The sequence below is a fragment of the Garra rufa genome, chromosome 1 (assembly GCF_049309525.1).
Source record: "Garra rufa chromosome 1, GarRuf1.0, whole genome shotgun sequence".
Lineage (NCBI taxonomy): Eukaryota > Metazoa > Chordata > Actinopteri > Cypriniformes > Cyprinidae > Garra > Garra rufa.
Genome location: NC_133361.1, coordinates 62,732,137 through 62,759,198, shown reverse-complemented (window position 1 = coordinate 62,759,198; position 27,062 = coordinate 62,732,137). Strand labels below are relative to the sequence as shown.

Sequence of the window (27,062 nt, the reverse complement as noted above, 5' to 3'; positions counted from 1 at the left end):
CAAACAAACAAACATTTCAAGCACCAAGTGTGACCCGAAAATAAAGAGGCTCAGTTTAATTAATTTTAATCGAAAAATAGCTCTTAAATTTTTAATAAAAATTAAATACTATCTTGAAATATCCTCAAAATGCTAAATAATTATCAAAATATATTATTAATCAAAAATATATTACATTAATTTTCCTTAAAAAAAAAGGTTAGATTTCAAGCAGCAAGTGTGACCCGAAAAAAATGAAGAGGCTCAGTTTAATTAATTTTAATGGAAAAAAGCTCCTAATTTTTTCATAAAACTGAAATACAATCATACAATATCCTTAAAATGCTAAATAATAATCAAAATATATTATTAAATAATAATATATAAAATTAATTTTCCAAAAAATAAAGGTTAGATTTCAAGCAGCAAGTGTGACCCTAAAAATAAAGAGTCTCAGTTTAATTAATTTTAATGGAAAAATAGCTCTAAATTTTAAATAAAACTGAAACACTATGATAAAATATCCTTAAAATGTTAAATAATAATCAAATATATTATTAAACAATAATATATTAACATTAATTTTCCTAAAAAAAAAAAAAAAAAAAAAACACATTTCAAGCAGCAAGTGTGACCCGAAAATAAAGAGGCTCAGTTTAATCAATTTTGATGGAAATATAGCTCTTACATTTTTCATAAAACTGAAATACTATCATAAAATATCCTTAAAATGCTAAATAATAATCAAAATATATTATTAATCAAAAATATATTAAATTAATTTTCAAAAAAAAAAAAAAAAAAACACATTTCAAGCACCAAGTGTGACCCGAAAATAAAGAGGCTGAGTTTAATTAATTTTAATGGAAAAATAGCTCTTAATTTCTTTAACAGGAATTGAATACTATAATATAATCTCCTCAAAATGCTTAATAATACTCAAAATATATTATTAAAATATATAACATTGATTTTCTTGAAGGAAGATGTTAAATGTTTGGTCTTCTGTCAGTTTTGACTGAGAAAGTATCTGTGACTCAAAAATGAAGAGATTCAAAGCAAAAGTTTTTAATGATTAATGTTCAGTTTCACAGACACTTGTTTCTAGCAGTGCTTTTGAATGTTGCTTTCAAACATCTCACAGTAATAATAATAATAATAATAATAATAATAATAATAATAATAATATCTTAACATTTCTACAAACACTAGTATTAGTGTGTATTAGTGTGTGATTTGTGTAATGTGTGTGTGTTACAGAGATGTGTGTTATTCAGTTGTGTTTAATGTCACACAGAGACACTGAAGAGTTTGAAAAAGGAAGTCTAAATCCAGCGTGTAGTGTGTGAGTGAATGTGTGTGTGAATGTGTGTAAGTGTGTGAGTTTGTGTTTGTCAGAGACGCTGTAGAAGGACAGAGTGCCGTTCGACTCGTCCAGATACACTCCTACTCTCTTACAGGAGTCTGAACCAGCAGATATACCAGTGAACTTATTATTGTGACAGACAATGAATCTGTGATTATAGCATTCAAGACTCCAGGAGTTCACATTAGATCCAAACCAACTGTCAAAACCCCCTCCTTTCCTCTTGATCTCTTTATATGACACTGATATATAAACACCATCTCCACTCCATTCAGTCTCCCAGTAACAGCGTCCAGTCAGACTCTCAACACACAGAACCTGACAATACTCCTCAAATCTGTCTGGATGATCAGGATATGACTGTGTCTGACCCACATTTGTCACCTTTCTGTTGTCGTCAGACAGAGTGAGGTGTTCGTTTGCTGTGTTTGTATCCAGAGTGAGATCACAGGCATCTGAACACAAGACACACATTACAAGAGACACATTTACAACTAAACAACAAACAAGAAAACTGTGAGTCTGTTTGTGGACTTACATTTGTGGAGCCCTGATGTGATCCTGAACTCTCCTCCATGATCCACACTAGAAAACACACACAGAGACATTCATCTCATAATAATAATAATAATAATAATAATAAATAAATAAAATAATAATTATATTAATAATATAATCCACACAGATGAGTTCTTGTCCTGCTTTAACTTTTGCACATTCTAGTTTTGTTCTTCTAATGCTAGTTACATGCGAACAACATGCTAGTAACGGCTAGCGACTGCATAGCAACATCCTAGCAACCGTCCCAGGTACCTTAGCAACCACATAGCAAAACCCTAGCAGCCACTCTGGGTATCCTAGCAACAGCTCAGCAACATGTTACATGCTACTAATTTGCTAATCATGCTAGCAACATTCATACTAAATTGCTAATCATGCTAGTAACATGCTAGTAACTTGCTAATCATGCTAGCAACATTCATACTAAATTGCTAATCATGCTAGTAACATGCTAGTAAGTTGCTAATCATGCTAGTAACATTCTGCTAACTTGCTAATCATGCTAGTAACATGCTAGTAAGTTGCTAATCATGCTAGTAACATTCTGCTAACTTGCTAATCATGCTAGTAACATGCTAGTAACTTGCTAATCATGCTAGCAACATTCATACTAAATTGCTAATCATGCTAGTAACATGCTAGTAAGTTGCTAATCATGCTAGCAACATTCATACTAAATTGCTAATCATGCTAGTAACTTGCTAATCATGCTAGTAACTTGCTAATCATGCAAGCAACATGCTAGTAACTTGCTAATCATGCTAGTAAACATTCTACTAACTTGCTAATCATGCTAGTAGCATACTGTTACCTTGCTAATTATGCTAGTAACATGCTACTACCTCGTTAATCATGCTAGTAGCATGCTACTACCTTGCTAATTATGCTAGTAGCATGATACTACCTTGCTAATTATGCTAGTAGCATGCTACTACCTTGCTAATTATGCTAGTAGCATGCTACTACCTTGCTAATTATGCAAGTAGCATGCTACTACCTTGCTAATCATGCTAGTAGCATGCTACTACCTTGCTAATGCAAGTAGCATGCTACTACCTTGCTAATTATGCTAGTAGCATGCTACTACCTTGCTAATCATGCTAGTAACATGCTAGTAACTTGCTTATCATGCTAGTAAAATGCTAGTAACTTGCTTATCATGCTAGTAAAATGCTAGTAACTTGCTAATCATGCTAGTAAAATGCTAGTAACTTGCTAATCATGCTAGTAAAATGCTAGTAACTTGATAATCATGCTAGTAACATTCTTCTGAAATATGCTAGTGACATGGAAAAGTGTTCACATCATGCTAATAGACAGTAACACACTCTGTCACATAGGGGTGGGAATCTTCAGGCACTTCACGATCCGATCCGATTCCGATTCTGGGAGTCACGATCCGATTCCAAAACGATTCTTGATCTACATTTTTTCCCCAATTAATTCTTCTGCTGTGCAAATACAACTTTACAATTTTAAAAACATGTAAAATTGCAGTTTCTATGCTTTTTGTTTATAGTTGGAATCTCTGTAAAAGTAGGTGTCAATCTTCACTGATTTCAAGATTCAATTTAATTACTGTTTTCATTAACAACTAAATATCACGATGCTCACATTCTCAGGTTTTAATATTACTGCACATGGCTACATTTTCATATTTGTTTTATATCAAATTTAATTTGGGCCAACTTTACTTTATTTTTTAAATTATGTAAGCAAGGTACTTTTTAAAACAATTACTTATTTAAAATAAGTTTTCTTCAGGTATCCGAAAGTTTACAGACAATAGTTTTTCTTTTTTCCTCAGCATTACTGCCATTTTATTATTACTGATGAGATCAAAGAAAGGGAACTTTAACAGGCTGCATTCAAACTAATGCACAGCAGTGGCGAGAGGTGACACTTTTATTTACCAGGTATGCTGAGTGCTAAAACCACCAGTAATACCAAAAATAATAATATCTTTACATTATTTAGACACCAATATAAAATCAGAGATGAAATCATATTATAATATTTCCTCTTTTTCCTGTTTATTATTATTTTTAAAAATATATATACATTTTATATAGGCTATTTTTTTCTGTGGACTTTAAACTTTTGAATTGTTGAGAAATTATGAAAATATACATATTATATATAATATACAAAAATACAATACATTTTTGGCAATCAGGATCTGGCAGCAACAGCGCGTTTTTCCGCTTGGGCGAGCGCTTCGCGGACAGCTTACCCCGCGAATGAAATCAGAAAACAGAATGCGCATCAATTCTGAGGAGTCAAGGAAGATGCGGGGAATCTGCTTGCCCAGAAGATTCAAATAAGGGATTCATTTATAAGCATGTTTACATTATTTAACACGTGAACGCATTCTCTCTGACAGCCTGGATATGCAGAGCATTAGCAGCTTACTGTATATGGACGGAACGCCAATGATGCACAGATCTATTTCGATATATCAGATGTTTTGTCCTGCTCTGAAAACATAACTGACTGTATGTACAGTTTCGTTTGAAACTATTCCAAAATGCAAGTGCATTTAACCGCATCCGCTTTAGGACGAACAAACACAAAGCGCACGTGAGTCTGTCAGTGCAACAGTTTCTTGCATTCCAGACGGCAGAAATGAACGCATATCTAAAGTAAAACACGACGGATGGAAGCACACTGTCAAGCAATGCAAATTCTGTGCGCTGTAGCCAGCCGCATCTCTAGCGCGCACACGTGCCATATGCAAAAAAAAAAAAAAACAAGCTCAGAATCGATTCTGAAATATTAGGAATCGATTCAGAATCGTTGAAGAGAGAATCGCGATGCATCGATTTTTTCTCCCACCCCTACTGTCACATGGAGGGTCAGAGACGTACGGATCCATTTGCAGCATTTTATTCAAAACAAACAAACACAAAGGGGCAAGCAGAAATCGTGGTCAAAACCAGGCAGAAAGGTCGGGCTGGCAGCAAGAATCAAACACGGGAGGGAGTCCAGGAATCAAAACACAGGGAAAACAAACTCGGGAAGAAACGCTCGGAAATACAGACCATACGGAACAATAAGACTTTGCAAGGTGGCTGTGTGTGTCAGTGGCTTAAATGCAAGAGAGTCAATGTGAAACAGATGTGTGCAGCAATCAGTGCAGTGGGAAACGAGGAGCAGCTGTGTGCAGTGATTGGTGCAGTGGCTTATGGGGATTGCAGTCCAGAATGTGTGTGCAAGAGTTCATGATGACAAGACGACCAATACGTGACACACACACAGATAAACATTCAGGAGCACACAAACTTGTTGTGCACAACTATTATTTTATTAATAACATACTGTCACTACTTAATAGTTACATTATATTTCTTAGAAAAGACATGGCAATGTCACTGTTTTTAAAGTAATTAAAGGGATATTTCACCCAATAATGAAAATTGGCTGTTAATTTACTCACACTATCAAAGATGTAAGTGAATTTTCTCTTCAGTAAAACAGTAAAGAAGATTTTTAGCTGAAACCTTTCTAAGGATTGGTCTGCAGACTTGCACCTGCGCTTCCTCTGCAATTGACGTCACAATCGTCACTTGCATGGAGTGGTTATAGATACGATGTCAGAACCCAGGAGACTAATTCACTGCTGGTTCCTTCAATATTTTTCTTTATAATGGTGTTTTTCAATGTCAAAAGTTTACATCCCCCTTTCAGAATCTTACAAATGTTAATTATTTTAACAAAATAAGAGGGATCATACAAAATGCATGTTTTTTTTTTTTTGTTTAGTACTGACCTGAATAAGATATTTCACGTAAAAGATGTATACATATAGTCCACAAGAGAAAATAATAGTTGAGTTTATAAAAACAACCCAGTTCAAAAGTTTACATCCCCTTGATACTTAATACTGTGTTGTTACCTGAATAATCCAGTTTTGTTTTTGTTTTTTTAGCAACAATTCCCAAGTACCTTAGCAACCACATAACATAATCCTTGCAACCCAGAGCCGTTTAGAAACAGAGTAGCGACACTCCCATAGGCTTCCATAGGAACTGAGGAATGTGGAAGTAAAGCGTGTCATGGAGCGGCCAATAGTTCCAAACAACCAATAGTTCCTGCATTGAAACCCATTCATTTCAGCGCTTCTCAAGCACAGTCGCTGGTAAACTGAAGAAATTACATAATTTTTTTTTACATTTTAACGCATCAGCTGACCCTCGAAAAACTGGCCAGTAGTGGTATTTTATGAAGCACGTTATAGTTAACGTTTATCGTTAGATAATATACAGTCATGTATTTACAGTTATGTAATTGCTGTTAAATAAAATGAGAAACACCGAAATAGCGACCATAGCCAGATACTAGCTGTCATATTTTTAAGCTTCTAGTCTTTCTGCAATCTTTCTCTCCCTGTAGGAGGTTGAATGAGTTTCAGTAAAGACTGCATTCAAGAAATACTATAAAAATGTATGCTGAATGCAATTGGTTGCCTTATGTTGTTTTAAACACTATTTTCATCTTTTCTGTTATGTTAAATGCCATATTTGCTTGCCTTTTATAATATTCACTTATGTTGTATATTTGAATATCATAAAATAAAACAAGTAAATTACTTTTTTTAATTTAACATTAAATTGTTAAATCGAAACATATAAAAAATTAGTGTTTGATCATGTCCAAATACACATTCAAATGTATTTAACCTTAAATATTACACTAACTGTAATATAAATACTATATTAGAAAATGTATCTTTTAAATGGTCAGAATCATTATTGCACATATTATTTAGTACAAAAAACTCAAAATATAAATTTAATAGAACTGAACTATATATTACAATTATTTAATTGAATAAAAGTTACAGCCAAAGAGTATGAGTATTTGACTGCCAAAGAGTATGAGAACATATTAATAATGTCTCTTTATCACTCGAGTGGTTATCAATACACAATCAATGCAGATTATGTGTTAATAATTGCTCGCAATTGCTGCAAATATAGTAAAACTGCTGTCTATCCTACTTCAACCCATTCAAACACATTGACAGCGCGGAGTTGTTTGGAACTATTGAGAGCTCCATGAACATGTGACCGCGCGGCGGCGAGATCAAAGCGTGTCGCAACTCTGTTTCTAAACAACTCTGTTGCAACCTCCCTGAGTATCCTAGCAAGCACATAACAACAGTTTTTTTTTGATTGATATATGATCACGAATCCCTTGTTTGTCCTGAACATTTAAAATGCCCTCTGTTCTTCAGAAATATTCTTCAGGTTCCTCAAATTTTGTGTCTTTCAGCAATTTTTGTGTATGTGAACCCTTTCCAACAATGACCGTATGATTCTGAGATCCATCTTTTCACACTGAGGACAACTGAAGGACTCTTTTACAGAAGGTCCAAACACTCACTGATGCATTAAGAGCCAGGGGTGAAACTTGTGTATATCTGTGATAAACAACTTGACAAGACTTAAAAGGTAAACTGCACACACTCATACTGAAAGCACAAATTTTGACGTAGTTATGTAGTTATAAAAAAAAAAAAAAAAGTTTATTTAAAAAAAAAAAACATGTTTCTATTAACTTGATAGAAACTAGATAAAGTCCAGCAAACATGAAGATAATAAAAATCATAGATGTCATTAATGGGTTTTTTTTTTTCAATTATGGTTTTAGATATACTATTTTAATTGTTTTACAATACAAAATGTAAAAGGTAATTTTTTGGAATTTGGTTGATGGAAATGTCTAATCCAGTAAGGTTTGTAAGAATAGTTGGAACTGCTTTGGAAGTGTTATAAAGTTTTATTGTTATTTTTGATGTTGTATAATTGTTATGGTTATATGTTGCCATTTTTTGTGACCCTGGACCACAAAACCAGTGATTTTATTTTTTAAATTGAGATTTAGCTTTTCATTTATCTATGGTTTGTTAGGTTAGGACAATATTTAGCCAAGATCCAAGTATTTGACAATCTGTAATCTGAGGGTGCAAAAAAAAATAAAAATAATAATAATATTGAGAAAATTGCCTTTAAATTTGTCCAAATTAAGTTCTTAACAAAGCATATTACTATAAAAAAAAATTAGGTTTTGATATTTTTACAGTAGGAAATTTGCTAAATATCTTCATGTAATATGATCTTTTCTTAATATCCTAATGTTTTTCTGCATAATAGAAAAATCAATAATTTTGACAGATACAATGTATTTTTGGCTATTGCTACAAATATACCTGTGCCATTTAAGATGCATTACATTTTATTTGATAAGTATACACATTGTTAATTGCTCTAAAAAGTCTTCTTGTGAAATAGGTTCAGAAGTAGAATAAAAATGTAGCCTCAAGAGGTGATTATCAGGGTTAAAGCACTAACGGCTCATCTAACCTATAGAGTGTTTGACTGACCGTGTATCTTTCCAAATAATAAAAGTCTTTAAGTGTCTCTTTATGGAAGTACTATTCTATGTACAATATTAAAATATATAAATAATATTGAATATTAATTTTAATTGAACAGCAATACATTCAGCTATATCTGGCAACATGACAAACATGTTTTCAGTATCATTAGGATATATAAAAATTAAGTTAACAATAATCCAATTAATAATTATAGTGGATATCACATATTTCTTTTCAAAATGATTACATTCAACTTCAGGAAACAATTTAAACTTTAATTACATTCTTCTTTTTTTTAAACTATAGAACCATTAACAAAGATTTTAAACACTGAGACCTAAAATAATTTGTTATCCCTCTGGTGGAAAAAGTATTGTGGAGTAGTGTAAATGACATGCGCAACGTTAACCATATAGCAAAAGTTAAAAGTTTTAAAACTTACAGTTTTTTGGCTTAAAGCACTCCGTGTGAAACCATGCATGGACTTATGTTTTGCCTCCTAAATGCCACAAAGCATTCCAAGATCAAGACAGTAAAGGCTTATGTTATGCCTGAGCTGTAGATTTTGAAACTTTTAGTTTTGAAAGTTAAGTTGCAAGACTTAAAGGCAGTGTTTTTGTATTTCTATTAATAATTTATTTTATTGTATACCTTAGTTTTGATAATTAAAAAAATGCTTTATTTTAAACCCAGTCAACTTTGTTATTGTTCACAGTACAATCACAGACAGTAAAAAAGGGTTAATAACTTAATGCTTATTTTTGATTGAAAATGTTGTTGCATACTATGCATTTAAATAAAATGATTTTAAGAAACCTTTCTTATTTTCTCTTTTATATTTAAAATTGCTCTTCTCTTTAATTAAGCAAAAATATGTTTTATCCAATTACTCGATTAATCGACGGAATTTTCGGCAGAATACTCGATCACTAAAATATTCGATAGCTACAGCCCTATTGCCAACCATTCTGTGCAATCCACAATTATTCCATATTTTAAGGCATCAAAAAAGCAATCAGTATGAAAGCCATACAGAAGGCATTTTGTCCTGTATTTAAGGCATATGGCTTATGAGCACCTAGACCACAAAAATAACATTTTCTAAAGTGGGAATTAATCACTTGGACATGTCATTGTTTGATTTACGAACATAGCAATTTGAGAAAGGCTTTAAGCTCAAGCAGAATCCTCTGCCGGCTGGTCGTGCTTGCTTCACAGTGAGTGCTTACAGCAATTCCCTTCACTGTTTCAGTTTTGGCAAATGCAAACATAATTATTTTTAATTAATTCAACATGCAGCAACATGTAAGAACACATCTAGTTGAAAGAAGATGGAATCAATCAAGTCCCAATTTGTCCCTTATTTTGTTCCTCATTTTTCTATGAAAAACCACGATTACCCCTAATTTTCCTTTTCTGAAGTTGGCAACCCTACCCTAATACGGAAGTACTTCTGATGGCTACATAGGTCCACGTAATGCCTTACAACAACCCTTACCTTTTATTTTTGTTTTTATTATTGCTTATTGCTTTATTCTCTAACAGTTGCAGAAGAGAGGATGATTGTTTCTGCTCAACTTACTTGAGTTTGTCCAGATGTTTAAGTGTATCTGAGAGCAACTTTGCCCCTGATTCTCCTGGGTGATTGTAGCTCAGGTCCAGCTCTCTCAGGTGTGAGGGGTTTGAACTCAGAGCTGATGCCAGAGCAGCACAACCTTCTTCTGTCACCAAACAGCCAGATAATCTACAACAACAGCCCAAATGTGAATGTAATAAAAAGATATATAATATATAATACAAGTATCCTAGAAAGCACAGTCTTAAATGAGTTAAAATGTCATAAACTGAATCTAATTAGATATCAGGTCTGCGAGAAGTTTTAAAGTTATTTAAAAGTTTATTTAAACACTGTTGTGTGTGAACAAATGAAAACCGAACAGTGTAATTTAACACTGGGGATTTTGATGTGTTGACACTTTTGATGGTGGACAGGACTCATCACAGGCATATTTGATTACACAGGAGAGTGTGAATATTTGTTTTCAATTTGAATTGGTGCGTATAAAAATAGAAGTCCACGCAGACTAAGATGGAAAAGAGCACACCATTTTTGTTTTCTGTATTTTACTAAAGCATAACATTTTGTTGTTGTGGGTGTATGCAAATAAAAGTAGATCCACAGTTTGGAATAATATTTTACTAATAACTCTTCAACAAAAAATTATAAGTATTTTAAATTTCTGCTGTTATCATGAACAAATGCAACTGTACAGGCAAGCACATTTTCCAGCCTCAGAGGGTTAACACGAACAAATCAATGTGAAAGCCAAACCTCAGTATGTTGAGTCGGCAGTTTGGACTCCTCAGTCCAGTACAGAGTAGCTTCACTCCTGAATCCTTTAGGTCATTGTTACTCAGGTCCAGCTCTCTCAGTGGGGAGTTTGATGATTGTAGAGCTGAAGCCACAATTTCACAGTGCTGATCAGTGAGATTACAGGACACTAAGCTGAAAAAAACAAAACAACTGTGGTTAAATAGCATGAAGGTGTGATGTCTTGCTTTATTAACCCTTTCACTGGCTATTTTATTTGAGTTTAAAATATTTTATCTGACCCCCCAGAGTGAGTTTTTTTAAGTGACCGTTATTTTAGAATGTTTCCCCTTATTGTTTCCATGGCAAAGCTTGTCACGTTACACAATGCAGACACAATAACACTGTATTACAGCCAGTTTGCTTTTATTTTATTTTTCCTTGATGATTCAAAATATTCACCCACTTGCTTACCATGTCATGAACTATCTGATATTCTGATTCACAAATATGTGTGAATTAGTGTGTTTTGCCGTTTAAAACCCAATTTAAATGATCTGAATCATGATCTATAAGGTGAGATGGGCACCGCCATGTTTGTTCGCGCTGCCGTTCAGAGATTCCTGTCAGCCTGTATTCAGATTCAGCGCCAGCCAACGTACGAAAGAATGAACTGATTTTGGCAGCTGCGTGACTTCACCGAACGTCCTAAATACCATATTTGGGACTGTACTCCCAGGGTCACAGAAATTAGAATTTGTTTAATTCATACAGCGAAGACTATGAGTGCTTAAATTAATTAGATAAAATCTAAATTTTGGTATTGTAACACCATTTATTTTTTGTTAATGTAAATTTTAAATATGTCTATCATTTATCATTTATTTGGGTGTGTATGAAATATGATACTCAACAAAAAAACACATGCACATGTATGCATATGTATTTTTTCTTGAGTTATCATATTCATACATCAGGCTTAATATGGATCATATATGCAATTTATTGCAAATAAATGATAATCAAGAGATGGACAAATAAATGTTCCCAAAAAGTCTGCTGTGTCTCATTTTACATTTAGATTAACTTAAAAAAAAAGTTTTAATTAAAAATGGTGTATGAATAATCAAGTTACTCAAGTAAAAAATCAATTAAATCAAGTAAAGGACTTTGAGGTGAGAGGGCATAAAGTGGATTCTGTACAATAAGTTTTTCAGCAATGTTTTGGTCATATTGATAATTTATAGGCACTAGAAATTAGCATATTGAATATGATACAGTATACAGGCTATTTTCATAAATAGGCATTATACTTATTGTTCAACAGAATTTTACAAAGAATGTTTAGTTTACATTATGAATAAATGTTTTTTAAATTGTTGGCTAAAATGTTGTAATATGCATTGCCAGCATTCTGTTTTCAGTTAATTTACTCCCAAAGGGGCAACATATCCTGGGGAATACTTACATTAAAAATAAATAAATCAATAAAATCATTAAATAGTATTATTTGTGTCCTAAGAAGATGGAAAATATCAGTAAATTAATTTTCTGATCTCTTTTTATGGTCTTACCCTTTTTAAGGTTATGTCAAGAAAGAAATATGTGACTTATTTAAAGGTCAAACTTCATGAGCATTATGTGTATGATGCTTCAAAGATTTTGTTTCTTTTCTCACTTATACAGAATTCTATTGTGGGAAGTCTTATTAGCTGAGTGTCGTTATTACATTAACCAGCTCTATTCTATATATATTTAAGAGGGCAAAGCACAAAGTCAGTCTCTTGTCTCTTATCTTCATGTTTTCTTCAAGCATTCAAAAACAATTGACAATGTTCGTAATTCGTCACAAAAGTGAATTTTGTATTCCACAAAAGACATTTATATTTACTAAGATTTAAAGAGACTTAATTTTAATGTATGGGCTCCAACATCTCTCTCATTATGCATGAATTCAAATGTTTCCATGGTTACAATGTAATATTTGGCTGCTAATCAGTTATTGCTTTTTTTAAACAAAGCTTCATGCCTTAGTGGTATCTTAATTAAAACCTATAGAATATAATATATACAAAACTGTGCTTTGGCATTCCACTGGTGTTGTGATGCTGACTGGTACAGCGCTAACTGTAGTCGATTATGTTTTATGCTTATGAACACACACCCATAAAATACTCATCAAAACCTTTTTCAAATTATGTTCATATTGCAATATTATTTTAGATTATTATATATTTTCACACTCACACAGCTTTTCTGCAGTTCCTCACAGCAGGTACTAGTCTCCTTTTGCCCTCTTTTGATTTGATGTTGTACTTATTAAAGTCTAACTCATCCAGCACCTCCTCTGACATCAGGATCATGTTTGCCAAAGTTGAACATTGTGCAAGAGAAAGACCTTTACTTTTTGCTTTATTTTTTAAAAGCACCTGCACTTCTTGAACAACAGAATTATCCTTCATCTCAATCAAGCAGTGTGACAGATTCATCCATCTTTCAGGACTGACATTGTTTTTTTGACCTCGTTTGAGGTTTTGGATTATTTTCTTGATGATCTCTGGGTTGTTTTCTGTGTGTATCAGTACATCCTGTAAGAGTCTCTGATTACACTCCAGTGAGACGCCATGAAGGAATCTAAGGAAGAGATCCAGGTGTCCATTTTCACTGTTCAATGCTTTATTCATTGCTTCCTTTAGAAACACATCCAGAGTTATATTCTCACATTGAGTTCTGGACTTTCCTGTTAGGAACATATTCAGAATCTCACTGTTCTTGTGTAAATAGCAGTAAAACACATGCAGTGCTGCAAAAAACTCCTGAAAGCTCAGATGTACAAAGCTGTAAACCTTCCTGTGATTAAATACAGATTCCTCTCTGAAGATCTCAGTGCAAATCCCAGAATACACTGAGGCATCAGTGACATCAATGCCGCTCTCCCTCAGGTCCTCCTCATAGAACATCACATTACCCTTCATCAGCTGATTGAAGGCCAGTTCAGCAAGTTTCACAATCACTTCTCTATTGGACTGCAGGAGTTTCTCTGGACCGCTCTCTTCATACTTCTGGTTACTCATACGTGTTTGAATAAGCAGGAAGTAGATGTACATTTCAGTCAGAGTTTGAGGGATTTCTGCACTGAGATCTTGTTTCAGGATGTTTTGAAGCACAATGGCTGAGATCCAGCAGAAGACGGGTATGTGACACATGATGTGGAGGCTTCTTGCTCTTCTGATCTGTGAGATGATTCTGCTGGCTTGATGCTCATCACTGATCCTCTTCCTGAAATATTCCTCTTTCTGAGGGTCATTGAATCCCTGAATTTCTGTCACACGGTTGATGTATTTAAAGGGGATCTGATTGGCTGCTGCTGGTCTGGTGGTGATCCAGATGAGAGCAGAGGGAAGCAGATCTCCTTTCATGAGGTTTGACATCAACACACCCACTGTTGAAATCTCAGTCACATCAGAAACTTTCTGACTGTCTGAAAACATCAGTGAAATTCTGCTTTCATCCAGACCATCAAAGATGAACACAACTTTACATTCATCATAAATCTTTGAGTCCAAACCTTGGAGTTCAGGATGAAAGTCAATCATAAGTCTGTGAAGACTGTACTGATGATCTTTAATCAAGTTCAGCTCTCGAAATGTAAGCACAAACATAAAATCTACATCTTGATTGGCTTTTCCCTCTGCCCAGTCCAGAATGAACTTCTGCACAGAGACGGTTTTTCCAATTCCAGCGATGCCTTTAGTAAGAACAGTCTTTATTTGGTCCTTCTTCTCTCTTCTCATCTCCTCATATTCTGGATCAAGTAAAGGATTAAAGATGTCATTGCAGTTGATTGGAGTGTCTTGAAGTGTCTTGTAACCTTTCTCAATCCGTAGCACCTCATGCTCTTCATTCACCCCTTCACTCTCTCCCTCTATGATGTACAGCTGTGTGTAAATCCTGTTCAGGAGGGTTTGATTCTCTTGTAGTTTAATTCCCTCAAATACGCTCTCATACTTGTTCATCATGCTGATTTTGTGCTGGTCTTTGACTCTCTGAAGATCATCAAGCACTGGTTGGTGAGAATCGAGCTGCTGGGCTGCTTCTGAGTCACGATGTCTGAAGTGGTTCTGATAGTAAGGGGATGGGAAGGTCTGAGGGGACACATATCTGATCTGGTCAGCTCTCCAACCACTGAAAAGATATAAAAAAAAAAACAGACAAAAACAAACAGAAAAAAAAAAACTTTATCAAAACATTCAGAAAGAACTGTTATATTAAGAAGTTCATTTTAAATATAATTAATCTGTTGTGGCCAACCGATTGGCCTCATTACTATTCAATATAATATTGATGCAGAAAACTCAGTGAGTCTCTTAATTTCTGTGTAGTTAGTAAAAGATAAATGATATATAAAAGATAAATATTTAAGCTGCTGTATTTATAGGCCTACTGACTCTTTCTTTAGTTTTCTTTCCTTACGTCATCATTTGAATTCAGATTATGTTGCAGAAGTAAAATTTCAAAAATACTTCTCTCATTATTTCTGTGTACATTGTGTTCTTGCGTCTCCCTCTACAAAAATATACTCACACAGGATTAAAGGGCACTGATCCATCACTGAGATCAAAGGGCTTTAGTGGAGAAGCTGCTCTCTTTCTCTTCCTGCTGATGATGCTAAGAAAAAGAGAGAAATATTTCAGATTGCATCTCTGCAAATTGTCTCTTAGCTAAGGTTTATGTATCATAATTATATCGTAAATATAGCACAGCACAGCATGGTGTAAATACAAGGATTTAGTCTGTCAAAAAAGAATAAAGAAAAGATAATGAAATAAATAATGACAAAGAAAATAAAGATCAAATAATAAAAATACTGTAACCCCCAGTTTTCATAGGCCACTTTTACTTCCGATAGTACATCATCTCAAAATGTCAAATATACAATCACAGGATTGTCTGATGTTTAATTACAGGGTAACAGGCTAAAAGCCCTCCAAAAAAACTCTATAAACTATAGCGACATTTAGATTTTTTTTAAGTTTTTGGTTTTAATCAGAATAAAATAATTCTAACTGTTGAATCCAAGCTTAATGTTTACATGAACGCAATGAAGTGATCGGGTTGATGTGTGCATTTATTAGGGATGTGCATCTCCATAACTGAGGCTGATTTGTTGTGATATGTCAAATTCAGCAGCAGTGGTGATGAGAGAACACATACAAAATAAAATAAATCCATCTACATATAAAATATTGCTCACTAATTTTTGCCCACTTTCTAAATAATGAAAGTGTAGTGCATCTACTAACATTTTTATATAAAAAAACTGTTTTTACCAATGCACATATTTCAGAAACTATGTATCACAATACAAATGCCAACTTGTATCCGATGAATCGGTGAATCTTACCATCCCTAGCGTTTATATGTTACAAGCTTCAAATCGATTTGATCTTTTGACATGCGCACATTGCACAAATACAATTTTGCTATTACTAAATACTATTTCCCTGCCATTGCTTCTTTTTTTTTTAAAGAGCACTTAATATTTATCTATTCTTAGTCATAATTAGCAGGAGGTTGGTGAACAAATTAAGCTTTTTCACAATTCCTGTGGCCAAAACAAGGAGTCTGTGGATGAGAGTAAGAAGTGAGAGCTGATCGGTTCTGCTCCATAGAAAGAGAATTTACAATAACGTAATTTATGACACTAAATTCTACAGAACCAACAACTTGTTCCACATGTCTTGAGTCATTATGCCATTTCTTTATCATTGCACATGCGCAGTACCTTCCAGTTTTTCAATCCGATCGAGTAGGGATGTCACGATACCAAATGTTTTGTTGCCTGTACTGATTCCACTAGAACTACACAGTACTTGATTTCCAGGTAGATACCACAGTAAAAAAGAACAATAATACTTACACAGGCCAATTAATAAACTCAGTGACTATTTAAGTTTATTAGACTAGTCATCATGATACTCACACAGGGTCAGAGGTCACAGCAGGTCCATCACTGAGATGAGGGGGCAGAAAAAGGGAGTTGTTACTCTTCATAGACACACAGCTGAATCCTGGAGATGCTGCTCTCTGAGTGTGAACATCACTGAGATCAGGGGGCAGAAAAAGAGAGTTGTTACTCTTCATAGACACACAGCTGAATCCTGGAGATGATACCCTCTGAGCGTGAACATCACTGAGATTAGGGGGCAGAAAAAGGGAGTTGTTACTCTTCATAGACACACAGCTGAATCCTGGAGATGATACCCTCTGAGCGTGAACATCACTGAGATTAGGGGGCAGAAAAAGGGAGTTGTTACTCTTCATTGACACACAGCTGAATCCTGGAGATGATACCCTCTGAGCGTGAACATCACTGAGATTAGGGGGCAGAAAAAGGGAGTTGTTACTCTTCATAGACACACAGCTGAATCCTGGAGATGCTGCTCTCTGAGTGTGAACATCACTGAGATTAGGGGGCAGAAAAAGGGAGTTGTTACTCTTCATTGACACACAGCTGAATCCTGGAGATGCTGCTCTCTGAGCGTGAACATCACCGAGATTAGGGGGCAGAAAAAGGGAGTTGTTACTCTTCATAGACACACAGCTGAATCCTGGAGATGCTGCTCTCTCAGCGTGAACATCACTGAGTTCAGGGGGCAGAAACATAAAGTTGTTACTGTTCATAGAGACATAACCTAATCCTGGAGATGCTGCTCCGTAAGTGTCAACAGGAGCCTCCTCCTCTCTCTCCTCATACACACTCATTTTGCAAGTTGGTCTTCTGCTTCTCTTCTTCTCTTCTTGATTTTAGATCTGTATGTGAAAACAGAGAAAATACACTGAATTTTGACATTTAAGTTTCAATACTGCCTGCTCACCAGAAGTGAGGAGGCACAGTAACCGAAGTGGCTAATAATGTTAAAAGTTTACTTTAATAAGACAGTAATTCAAAGTTAATCAAACAGGTGAAATCCATTAATATATTAATTTGTTAAATTTACATGAATTGATTTACTTATTATTTTTAAGATAGCGTATAACATTATTAGTCAGGTTACATGTGTAATCACATAGGGGAAAACAACTTGCCAATGAAAATCTTTAAAAAAAAAAATGTTAAAAAAGATAAAAGATAAAAAATGTCATTATTATTTCTTCTGCACTCTGCACAGAGAACCTTTAGGGAAATCACTTTACAGCAGTCCAGTACTAATAAGGGAAATTGTATATCCAGCCACTTCCTATCACTGCATACACTCTGATAGGGTAATCAGGACCGAATGTAACAGTGAAAAGCTGTAAGTTTAGTCTCGTAGATGAGTGGTAAGATATTAGAGTGTTGCTATTGACAGCGGTCATTATCAGGCAATAGCAGGCCTCGAAATGTTGCAACTGACCAACCACATTCATGCATTTCAGAGCCATGTAATAAAGCATTTAAATAAAGACATTTGAAATATTTACAAAAGTTTGTACACTTAGAAAAATGACAGTTTTAATTATAACACACAAACAATTATTTTGAGTAACTAACTTAATATCAATTTGTTGGCAATACAAAATGTTGTATGTATTATCTTGAGTAATCTTTACAAGGCTTTTTAGATGTGTGCCTTTCCATGACACTATTTAGTCTTTCAAATTTACTAACAGGTGGATTTTACTGTTAAAGGTGCGATTCTTGACTGAGGCCATATTGACTTTTTGGATCAACAAGGACTGGATGTTTCTGGATATTTCTGGATCACTAACAACAACAAAGGCACTGAAAAGCTAATAATCAAATTACATATGAGCAGATTAATTGTTGAATGCTTTAAATGTCACCAAATATGCAATGATAAAGCAAAATGTTTGCTTTATAAACTGATTCATAAGTACTCCAGCATTTAGACTTACCGGCTACGATTGTGCACCATGTTTTTCATTTTTTGTATCAACACTGAAAGTAATTTACTTTTGTTTTAACATTTTTATCCACACATTTAGTTATGAATTAATTGTGTTTTACGGCTGTAATTTAGTTAGTTGTATTTTGGATTATTAGCTCAATATGCATTAAAGTTACTTCTTGTACACAACTAGAGTCTTTTTCTTAATCTTCTGTTGAAATAATATGAAATATGTTTTTAAACTTATGAAGAAAAACAATTTCATAAGCATTTACACAAATGACAAAACAGTTGAATTTGGTGGAGGCATTTCTGTGTTAGAGTTTGGGAAACATACCTTGCAGTAATTGCTTTATTTATTTATTTATTTTTAAGGAGTTTGACATCAACATTGAGCTCATTTATGACTCAGGCATCATGTTAGGGACCCCTTTCCCTAGTCGGATTCTTGGAATCATCCTAACCTTCGTCCCCCTTACAGTGCCCCTGATATGGACAAATCAGCTGTGAGCAAATGTGACATATTTCTGATGCAATAAAGCTGCTCATCCTGTATCTCTTGCTTCAAATTAAAGTACTTACTTATTTATTATATTTATATTGATATAATTATTTATAATATTTTTTCCAGCTAGCTGCAACAGGCCACACAATAATACATAATAATTCTCCAGTTAGAAATATGTACTGTGTAAGTTTTTCTTTTTTTTTTATTAGTGTTAAGGGTCATGGACATAAATGGTCATAAAGCTTCACATCAAGCCACACCATGTCTTTAAATTTCAAACACACTAGCTGTGTCTTATTTGAAGGCTACTCCCTCTGGAGGTCACATTCAGTTTACGGTCAGTTGTCTGTTTAAACAATTCATTTATAATAAGTGCTATCTGCTAAAATGACTGAATCTGTGCATATCTTTTTAAATTTGATTTATGAAGCTTGAATTTGTTGTTATGTTTTATTGTACCACTTTGGGATGTCACTGTGTGTTTTGTATTTATTTATATAAATATTTGGTCAACTTTCTTCTGTTATATTATGGTTTGTGAATTTATGGTACATGTTGTCTTGAGCATTCATCATTTTTTTATTATTGGTTAATATTCATTATTATATAATTATTTGCATATTTCATAGTTTTTCATATTTTCATCTTATTAATTTAGTTTTTTTAGCAATGATGTGGAGTTCTTTCTGCAGGAATGTCATGATAAAATGTGCTGAAGAGTTAACCTTTGTCATAATAAATTTGATGTTGATTATTTGTTTTTGTTAAAATTATAATTATTATAAGCGATTCATACGATTATTTTAGTTATTCTACTATTAAAATATTTTTCACAAAAGGAAGGATGCGCAAATTTTAGCTTCATACTAAATATTTACATTTAATTTAATAGCAAATGGTCATACTCTGTCTGTAAATTGTATTTGTAAAGAAATACTACTACTACATACAGTTACATGTACACTTTTTAATCTACATTCCTTAAAATGAATATAAGCACTGTTTACAGCATTTTTTAATCTTAGTTAATATAATCTAACAATTACGTATGTCTGTATGTATGTATGTATGTATGCATGCATGTACCCAGCTAGAAATTTTTGGTTCTAAAAATGTTTTAAGAACATTACCAAGCAGTTCTCGCTTTAGTAATATTTAACATTATAGGAACATGTTCTGAAATAACAAACGTTCTTAAAACATTTTTGGAACATTACATTCAAATGTTTTTTCTGAAACATTAACCAAACATGTACGGAATGTTAGCCAATGTTCTGAGAACGTTCCCTGCTAGCTGGGTATGTATTATAGGCTAATGCTTTAGTACTTGAGAGCTGGCCTTTCCCAAAAAGTTCACATTTGGATGTCTCTCAGGTTTTGTAGTCTCTATAAAAGGGGCCCTTGGGGTCCACTTTCCTGCAGAGATTCGCTCCAACCTGAACCAAACATACCTGAACAAGCTAATCAAGGTCTTCATGATTGCTAGAAAGTTTGATCAAGGTTGGATCTAAACTATGCGATCCCTAGGGCCAGAGTTGCGAACCTCTGCTTTATAGTAATGTGCTGATGCGTTTACTCATGTGTGTTTGATTAGGATTATAGCGAGACAAATTGTGTTAGGAGAGAGTTAGGAGTAGCTACTACAGGCCTAGAGTTGGTAACTGTACAAACAGCCCTGCTCTTCCGTCTGACGTCGCTATCAGGAGAGTATAACGAATAACTTTGTCGTGTTTGAGTTCGACATACGATCTGTTTAGACGCAAGATGTCTGCTTAATATTATTAAGGTTACTGATATTAAACGTTTTAACGAACTTACCGTAACATGTGCGAAGACACTGTTGATTTCATACCATCCGAAATACCGTCTCATCATCTGACCATATCTGACACGATCGCTTTCGGTTTCTCTTTAAGAGTCACGTGAGTTCCGCTTCATACAGCTAAGAGGACAGTATTTATTTATGTCAGCAGCAAAAATCTAAATAAATTCATTTAACAGATAGACTTTGGGTGAATCAGAGCAATGTGGTACACCAACAGTAGCTAATATCTAATGCGCTAAATAACTAAACCAAAATCAAGTTTATGCTAATGTTACCATATTGCCAGATATAAATAAATACATGAATAAAAAATAAAATGCAACGTTGTAGGCTATTGATATTTATGATGTATTCATGCAATCAAATGTGGATTCACACTGTGAAATTGCATTTGTAAACATCAAACAATGTTCATTCCTATTGCATTTCAAAAGGTGGAATTTAACAGGAACAGGATAATGTTTTAATATTAAATTAAGAACATTAATAAGACTACATTATAAAAATACTAAATCAACTATTGTATTTAGTTGTAATACTATATCATAAAATAATTAACTAACTAGAATCCCAGCAAAATACACTCATCTAAAGGTATATTTATTTTATGACTATGCATGCATATTGTATGCATTGTACATATTTATTAGTTGTTCATATTTTGATTGAAGATACATTATATCAACTCTATGAATTCCAGCTGAATGATTTCACTCAATTAGACTAGGTTTTAAGGAATTTTAAATATGTCAGAAATTATTAAATGAATTACATTAAATACTAAATAAAAATAAATAAATAAATAAATAAAAGAACACTAGTAACACTAGTTTTGTGCATCACATTTGTATTTGAGAAGTTTTGCATTTGCTTTTCAAAATAATAGCATAAAGGCTTGGAATGGCATGAAAATAAATAATGAATGTGTTCCTTTAAACCTCATAGGTGGTGTGGAAGGGATGTCAGTTTTCCCTGAATGCTGTTGACATTTACAAGGACAATTACACAGATCCAAAAACTGTTGTAAATATCAGTGAAAACTACATTAGTGTTTAGTCAGTCTTTAATATTTACCTAAAGTTTCACTATGAAATTGCTGTTTCAAAAGGTTCAATCATGTTGCTGTTGTTATGATTCTACACTTGTGCCATTTTTATATTGATTCTATTTGATATGATACTTATGAGGTGAGGTTCCTGATATCAGTAATACATTTTGATATTCTCCATGATTGCCATAAAAACAGTGTTATATTGTGTCATCAGTGTTCATGATGGCATTAAAAAAAATGTCTGGAGTTACCCTGTTTGCCCAAAGCATGGCAACGCAATGCAGCTACCCCATCCCTCTCAGGAAACAGGATTACATTTGTAACGCCAGATACAACGAGGAAGCTAAATGCCCTGTCAGTTCCGATAGGCCTCAACCCAGAGTAAAGTAATGCATCCCAAAAGGACACATTCCTGTGACACCATAGCCATTTAGCTAGCTAAGAATTTGTAAGTGTTTGCGAGTCTAAAATGTGTTGTGACTGAATATTACATTAAACACATACAGCCAATGAGAGTGCCGGATGCATAACGAGAGAAAGTGCAGGGGGAGGAGTCATAAAAGACCAGGGGTGAAAATGAGAATTATGTATGCCACAGTTTCAACCACTGGCATTGTGGCCATAGCCTACAACATCAAAGGGCTCCTAAATGTTTAACTCACTCAATGAAATCCTCTATCCAGGGTGATCAGGAGAAAATAGAGCAAACTTTTGTAGCTGTTTGGGACAATGTCCAAAATCCAACATTTGAAATGTTTTCACTTTTATGTCAGTCACTTACTAAAACTCTATGCAGTCCATCTTAATTTTATAGATTAAGCAAATCATTGTGACAAAAGTGGTGTCGATAATCTAAAACCTCCCAAATCTATCTGTGCAGTTTCAGTTAATAGTCAATAAAAATATTGTTAATGATTAAATCTATAAACAAAAACTAATTAAAGTAAAAGATTAAATACAGTGATGACAGCAGCATGAAACATTTATTTAGCAGTTATTACATTTCTTTAAAAGTGTTTAATGATTCAATAAACATTCTCTCAATGCTGTGTGTCCAGTGTTGTCCGGAGAACATCCAGTCAAATGTATCATCACTTCACTGTTATTGACTCTCTATACACAAACACACACCTGACTAACTTGATTGTTTGATTAAACAAATTTAGATGATTCTTACTGTATCCAAAATGTTAGGGATGATATTTAAAGAAATGTATTTAAGAAAAAAAAGACATCTAAATTCTCATTAGTGTTGCTTAATGTATTAAAATAGAGAAACACTAAATATAAGTTCCACTGAAATTCCATTTGAGCAGCTGATCTTTATATTTTTATTATAATGTTTAGAATTGATATACATTATAACTGCTACTTAGATTTGAACTTTTAGATCATTCAGATTGAGTTTAATATATTAATATATATTTTGACATACTGTCACCCCCCATTTTTTAAAATGAAAGTGCATTATCCAAACTTTAATTGTTGTAATTCATGAACACTTTGGAATACAGATCTAAGGCTGGTCTCTTTTTAAAGACGACAATCAGCAGATTATTGCAGAAGATTATAAAAGAATTTAAAAAAAGTATCAATAAATTACAGAAGTTTAAATTTACTGTAAATAAAATGCACTGTACAATTTTTATATTTTATATAAAATACATATTTTACATAATGGGTTTTATGCTAAATTTGAAAAAAAAAAAAGTTATGTTCCAAATTTGAAGTTGATATGTAAAAAATTAAGGTTCCTGTGATAGTTTGTTTAGGGCGTTATACCACAAACAGACATGGGTGCTGTAGGATTACAAATTTAAGAAATGTTGATCATATGTTCTGACATAGCTTCACAGGAAAATCTAAAGTGAAGTATATTCTATTTAGCTTCTAAAGGTACAGATGATGACATTCTAAGAAGATCAAATCAGGCAGCCCAGGTGTCTGAGACATTAACCTTTTGTTCTCAAGCTACAGCGATGCCTTTGTCTCTATGATAATGTGAAGGTATGGGCAATACTGTCAGACTGATTGGATTAGCACCTATGCCTATGAATGACACTGTTATGATAATGAGATCAGGGCTGGGGAACTCTGGTAACGGGCTGATTCCTGTACTGCATTTGCATGCTTTGTTTAGATTGACTCCACCTCTATGTAATCCTCCCCCTGGAAATGTATTTAAACTGTATTGTATCTGCCTTAGTAGACGACTTTTGATGACTGCAGCGAACGAACAGCTAGGATCTCAATAAAGAGAAACTTCTGCTTCAAGATATCCAAAACGTCTCCTGGTCTCTGAGAAAAGTTCACAACAGTTTTGGTGCCGTGACCCGGATAGAGCTTCTTACCAGACATCGTTCCTGACTGAAATCCAGAACCTTTTTTCAGCTCAACAACGATTTTGTGAGTATAACTCTATCGAAAAGAACCGCTAAAGACCAGTACATATAGTTATCCTCTGCGCCGCCAGAGAAGTGTTAACAAACAAGCTGCAGGGTTTGGTTAGCAAACTAGTTTATCCTCTGTTTATTCAGGGAAGGTTAACTACAGCTATTACAGTTTAGTTAACTAAGTTACCCTCTAAAGTTGTTCTTTTAGAGAAGAGTTGTTTATCCTCTGTTCACCCAGGGAAGTTTAGCATTACGTGCTAATATCTGTTATCCTCTGTTTTAAGCAGGGAAGTTTAGCCTTAAAATGCTAAAATTTGTTATCCTCTGTTTTGGCAGAGAAGTTTAGCATTAAGTGCTAGTAGTTTGTGTTGTCCTCTGTTAATTCAGGGAAGGTTAACAATAGTTGATCTGTGTTAACAAGCGTACCCTCTGTTGATCAGAGAAGTTTTAGTGTTGTGATTGCGTGGTAGCAAGGAAACTCGCAAAATGGTTAGAAAGAATGCTAGGCTAATTCCAACCACAGAGAAAGGTGGACTAGCTACGCCATTATGGACAGACGATGAGTTTAAATCATTGTTAGGAGAGCATATGGACTCAATAGTGACTGAGTCAGTAAAATTTGATTTGACAAAGAAATTTGGTATTGATCCAGATAAAGTTTGGTCAATTGAAGAATGCAAAAAGGTACTCGGAACATGTATCCGAAAGAAAAACCTAAAAGGCATTATCTGCTGCCACAGAGAATTTACACTATCATTAGCACAAGAACAAGCTCAGTGTATCACTAAGTTGAAAGAACAAAACCAACAGCTGCACACTAGATTGTCCCGTTTCACTAAAAAGGTGGGCTATAACCAGGCCTCAACCAAAAGTGATTCAAAAGACCAACAGTCAGATGAAAGCTATCCTGACTTACAGTCTTCATGTAGACCAGAAGACAGTGGCAATACTGTAACAATGGAGAAAGATGCAGTGAATTCAGTGAAGGTATGTGGTGCTAGCAGAAGATCTCAGGGAATTGAGAAAATTGAAGGTGTTTCTCCAAACTCTTCTGTTGTCCCAGTACAAACGGTTGGCAAAGCGCTAAGACCCAAAGACATAGAGAGATTGTCCCAGAGCTTACCTTCAGCACGCACACATTTTTCAGAATTTAGAAGAACATTGAACAGCAAAATGCGTCTTTATGACATGTCGTTAGCAGAAGTCACACAGCTGATGTCACAAATTCTAACTGAATCTGAATTCAACAGTTTTGAGTCTGCTGTTACTTCTGAACTACAACATGCCAGTAAAGGCGATTTGAGAGAAGGTGTTTTAAAAATTCTAAAGAATATCATAGGACCCAAAACAGACTGGTCCAGAATCACTAACTGTGTGCAAAAGAAGGATGAAACTGTAAGTGAGTACACTGAAAGGTTTTGTCAGTCAGCTGCAGCATACAGTGGAATAGCTGACACTCCAGAGAAGGTGCTAGATGATAAAGGACCACTAGCTCGTACATGGTTTGATGGCCTTTTAATTGAATATAGAAATGCACTGCCTTTCTTAGATCTCACATGGTCCAATAGAACCCTGCAAAGCAACTTGGACAGGTTAGCTACTTGGGAAAGAAACTCTGATGTTAAAGCCAGAGTAAAGATTGCAGCAGCTTCCTTTAAGTTGAAAACAGAGAACCGACAGGAAAGTAAATGTCCTAAGAGAGAGGGTAGTTGTCATTACTGCGGTAAACCTGGACACAGGATGAAAGAATGCAGGAAAAACAAAAAATACGTAAAAGAAATGAACAATGTAAATCAGCTTTTACACAGTCTGCTAGCAATGCTAAAACAGCACCTCCCCACTACACCAAACTCACTGGCATCTTGCTGAGGTGCTAACCGTTAAGGCTGTGAATTCTTAATTACCCCAGTAATCTACAACAAAGATGAAAGACTCTTTGTTAACAGAACAAAGGGAAGTTGAATATCACTCCCCCCAAACTTGGGGACACTTGGTTAAGAACACTCACAGCCATACCAGAATATTCTATTCAGTCACCCATCCTCTGTTATGATGTCTACCAGGACTGATGTTTAATTAGAGGACTGAAATGTAGTGATTGCATTGTTTTGGAAATACATGTATTTTTGTTCTGCATTAGGAACTTATGTCTCACACTATACAGTGTGCACAACACTTAAAGGGACAGATTAGGACACACAAACCAGTGAGGAGCCCAGGAAAGAACCGAAGTGCAATAGGCCTCGGGGGCCAATCCTGCGGTGAACATTTCCTCATAGGTTTTTCCCCATTAGTACTTTCAATCCCCACCTCACTGGTCTATTAGGTGTCAAATTAAGATAAGGTTAAGAAAAAAAAAAAAACACTATACGATCACTAGAATTTTAATGTAATAAATAAAACCACTATATGATCAACAGAAGTCTAAAAAAAGTCTATGCATGAATACTGCTGGTCTGCTGTTTCTTTGTTTTCTTGTGTTTCAGGTGTGTATGCCAAGTCATCTTCATAAGAGAAACCCTGGTGTGAAGCATCACTTCAGACATCCATGAACAAGCTTCATGAGGACAAAGAGTCATCTGAGTGAATCTACGTGGGAAACGGACTACAGAAAACAGACAGCTTCACAGCTATTCAGGCGCCATAGACTTCAAGACTTCCACTCTTACGCTACATGATTTTCTGTGACATCATGTAGTTTGTACGACATTTCACCATCCCTTGTCGTATGTGTCAACAGTTATGGTTCTGAAAAGAACTATTACACCTACGTAAATCTAGGACAAGACACAGG

General features: G+C 34.4%; 1 protein-coding gene across 1 annotated transcript; it reads right to left on the bottom strand.

Moving 5' to 3' along the window:
* Window positions 1-867: 867 nt before the first annotated feature.
* LOC141337858 (uncharacterized) lies at window positions 868-20,889 on the bottom strand. The gene is made up of 8 exons (XM_073843442.1): window positions 20,818-20,889; window positions 16,583-17,412; window positions 15,184-15,267; window positions 12,847-14,784; window positions 10,621-10,794; window positions 9,871-10,032; window positions 1,884-1,930; window positions 868-1,800 (listed from the first exon to the last, which is right to left on the bottom strand). The coding sequence occupies exons 2-8, from the start codon at window positions 17,362-17,364 to the stop codon at window positions 1,253-1,255; spliced, it is 3,735 nt and encodes a 1,244-aa protein (XP_073699543.1). The 5' UTR covers window positions 17,365-17,412; window positions 20,818-20,889; the 3' UTR covers window positions 868-1,252.
* Between the last annotated feature and the right edge of the window lie 6,173 nt (window positions 20,890-27,062).

Coding starts and splice junctions, on each gene's coding strand:
- LOC141337858 (XM_073843442.1), bottom strand. CDS start 17,364: ATGAGTGTGTATGAGGAGAGAGAGGAGGAGGCTCCTGTTGACACTTAC. Junction 15,268..16,582: donor GCTGTGACCTCTGACCCTGT/GTGAGTATCATG, acceptor TCTTTTTCTTAG/CATCATCAGCAGGAAGAGAA. Junction 10,033..10,620: donor TGCCGACTCAACATACTGAG/GTTTGGCTTTCA, acceptor CTGTTGTTGTAG/ATTATCTGGCTGTTTGGTGA.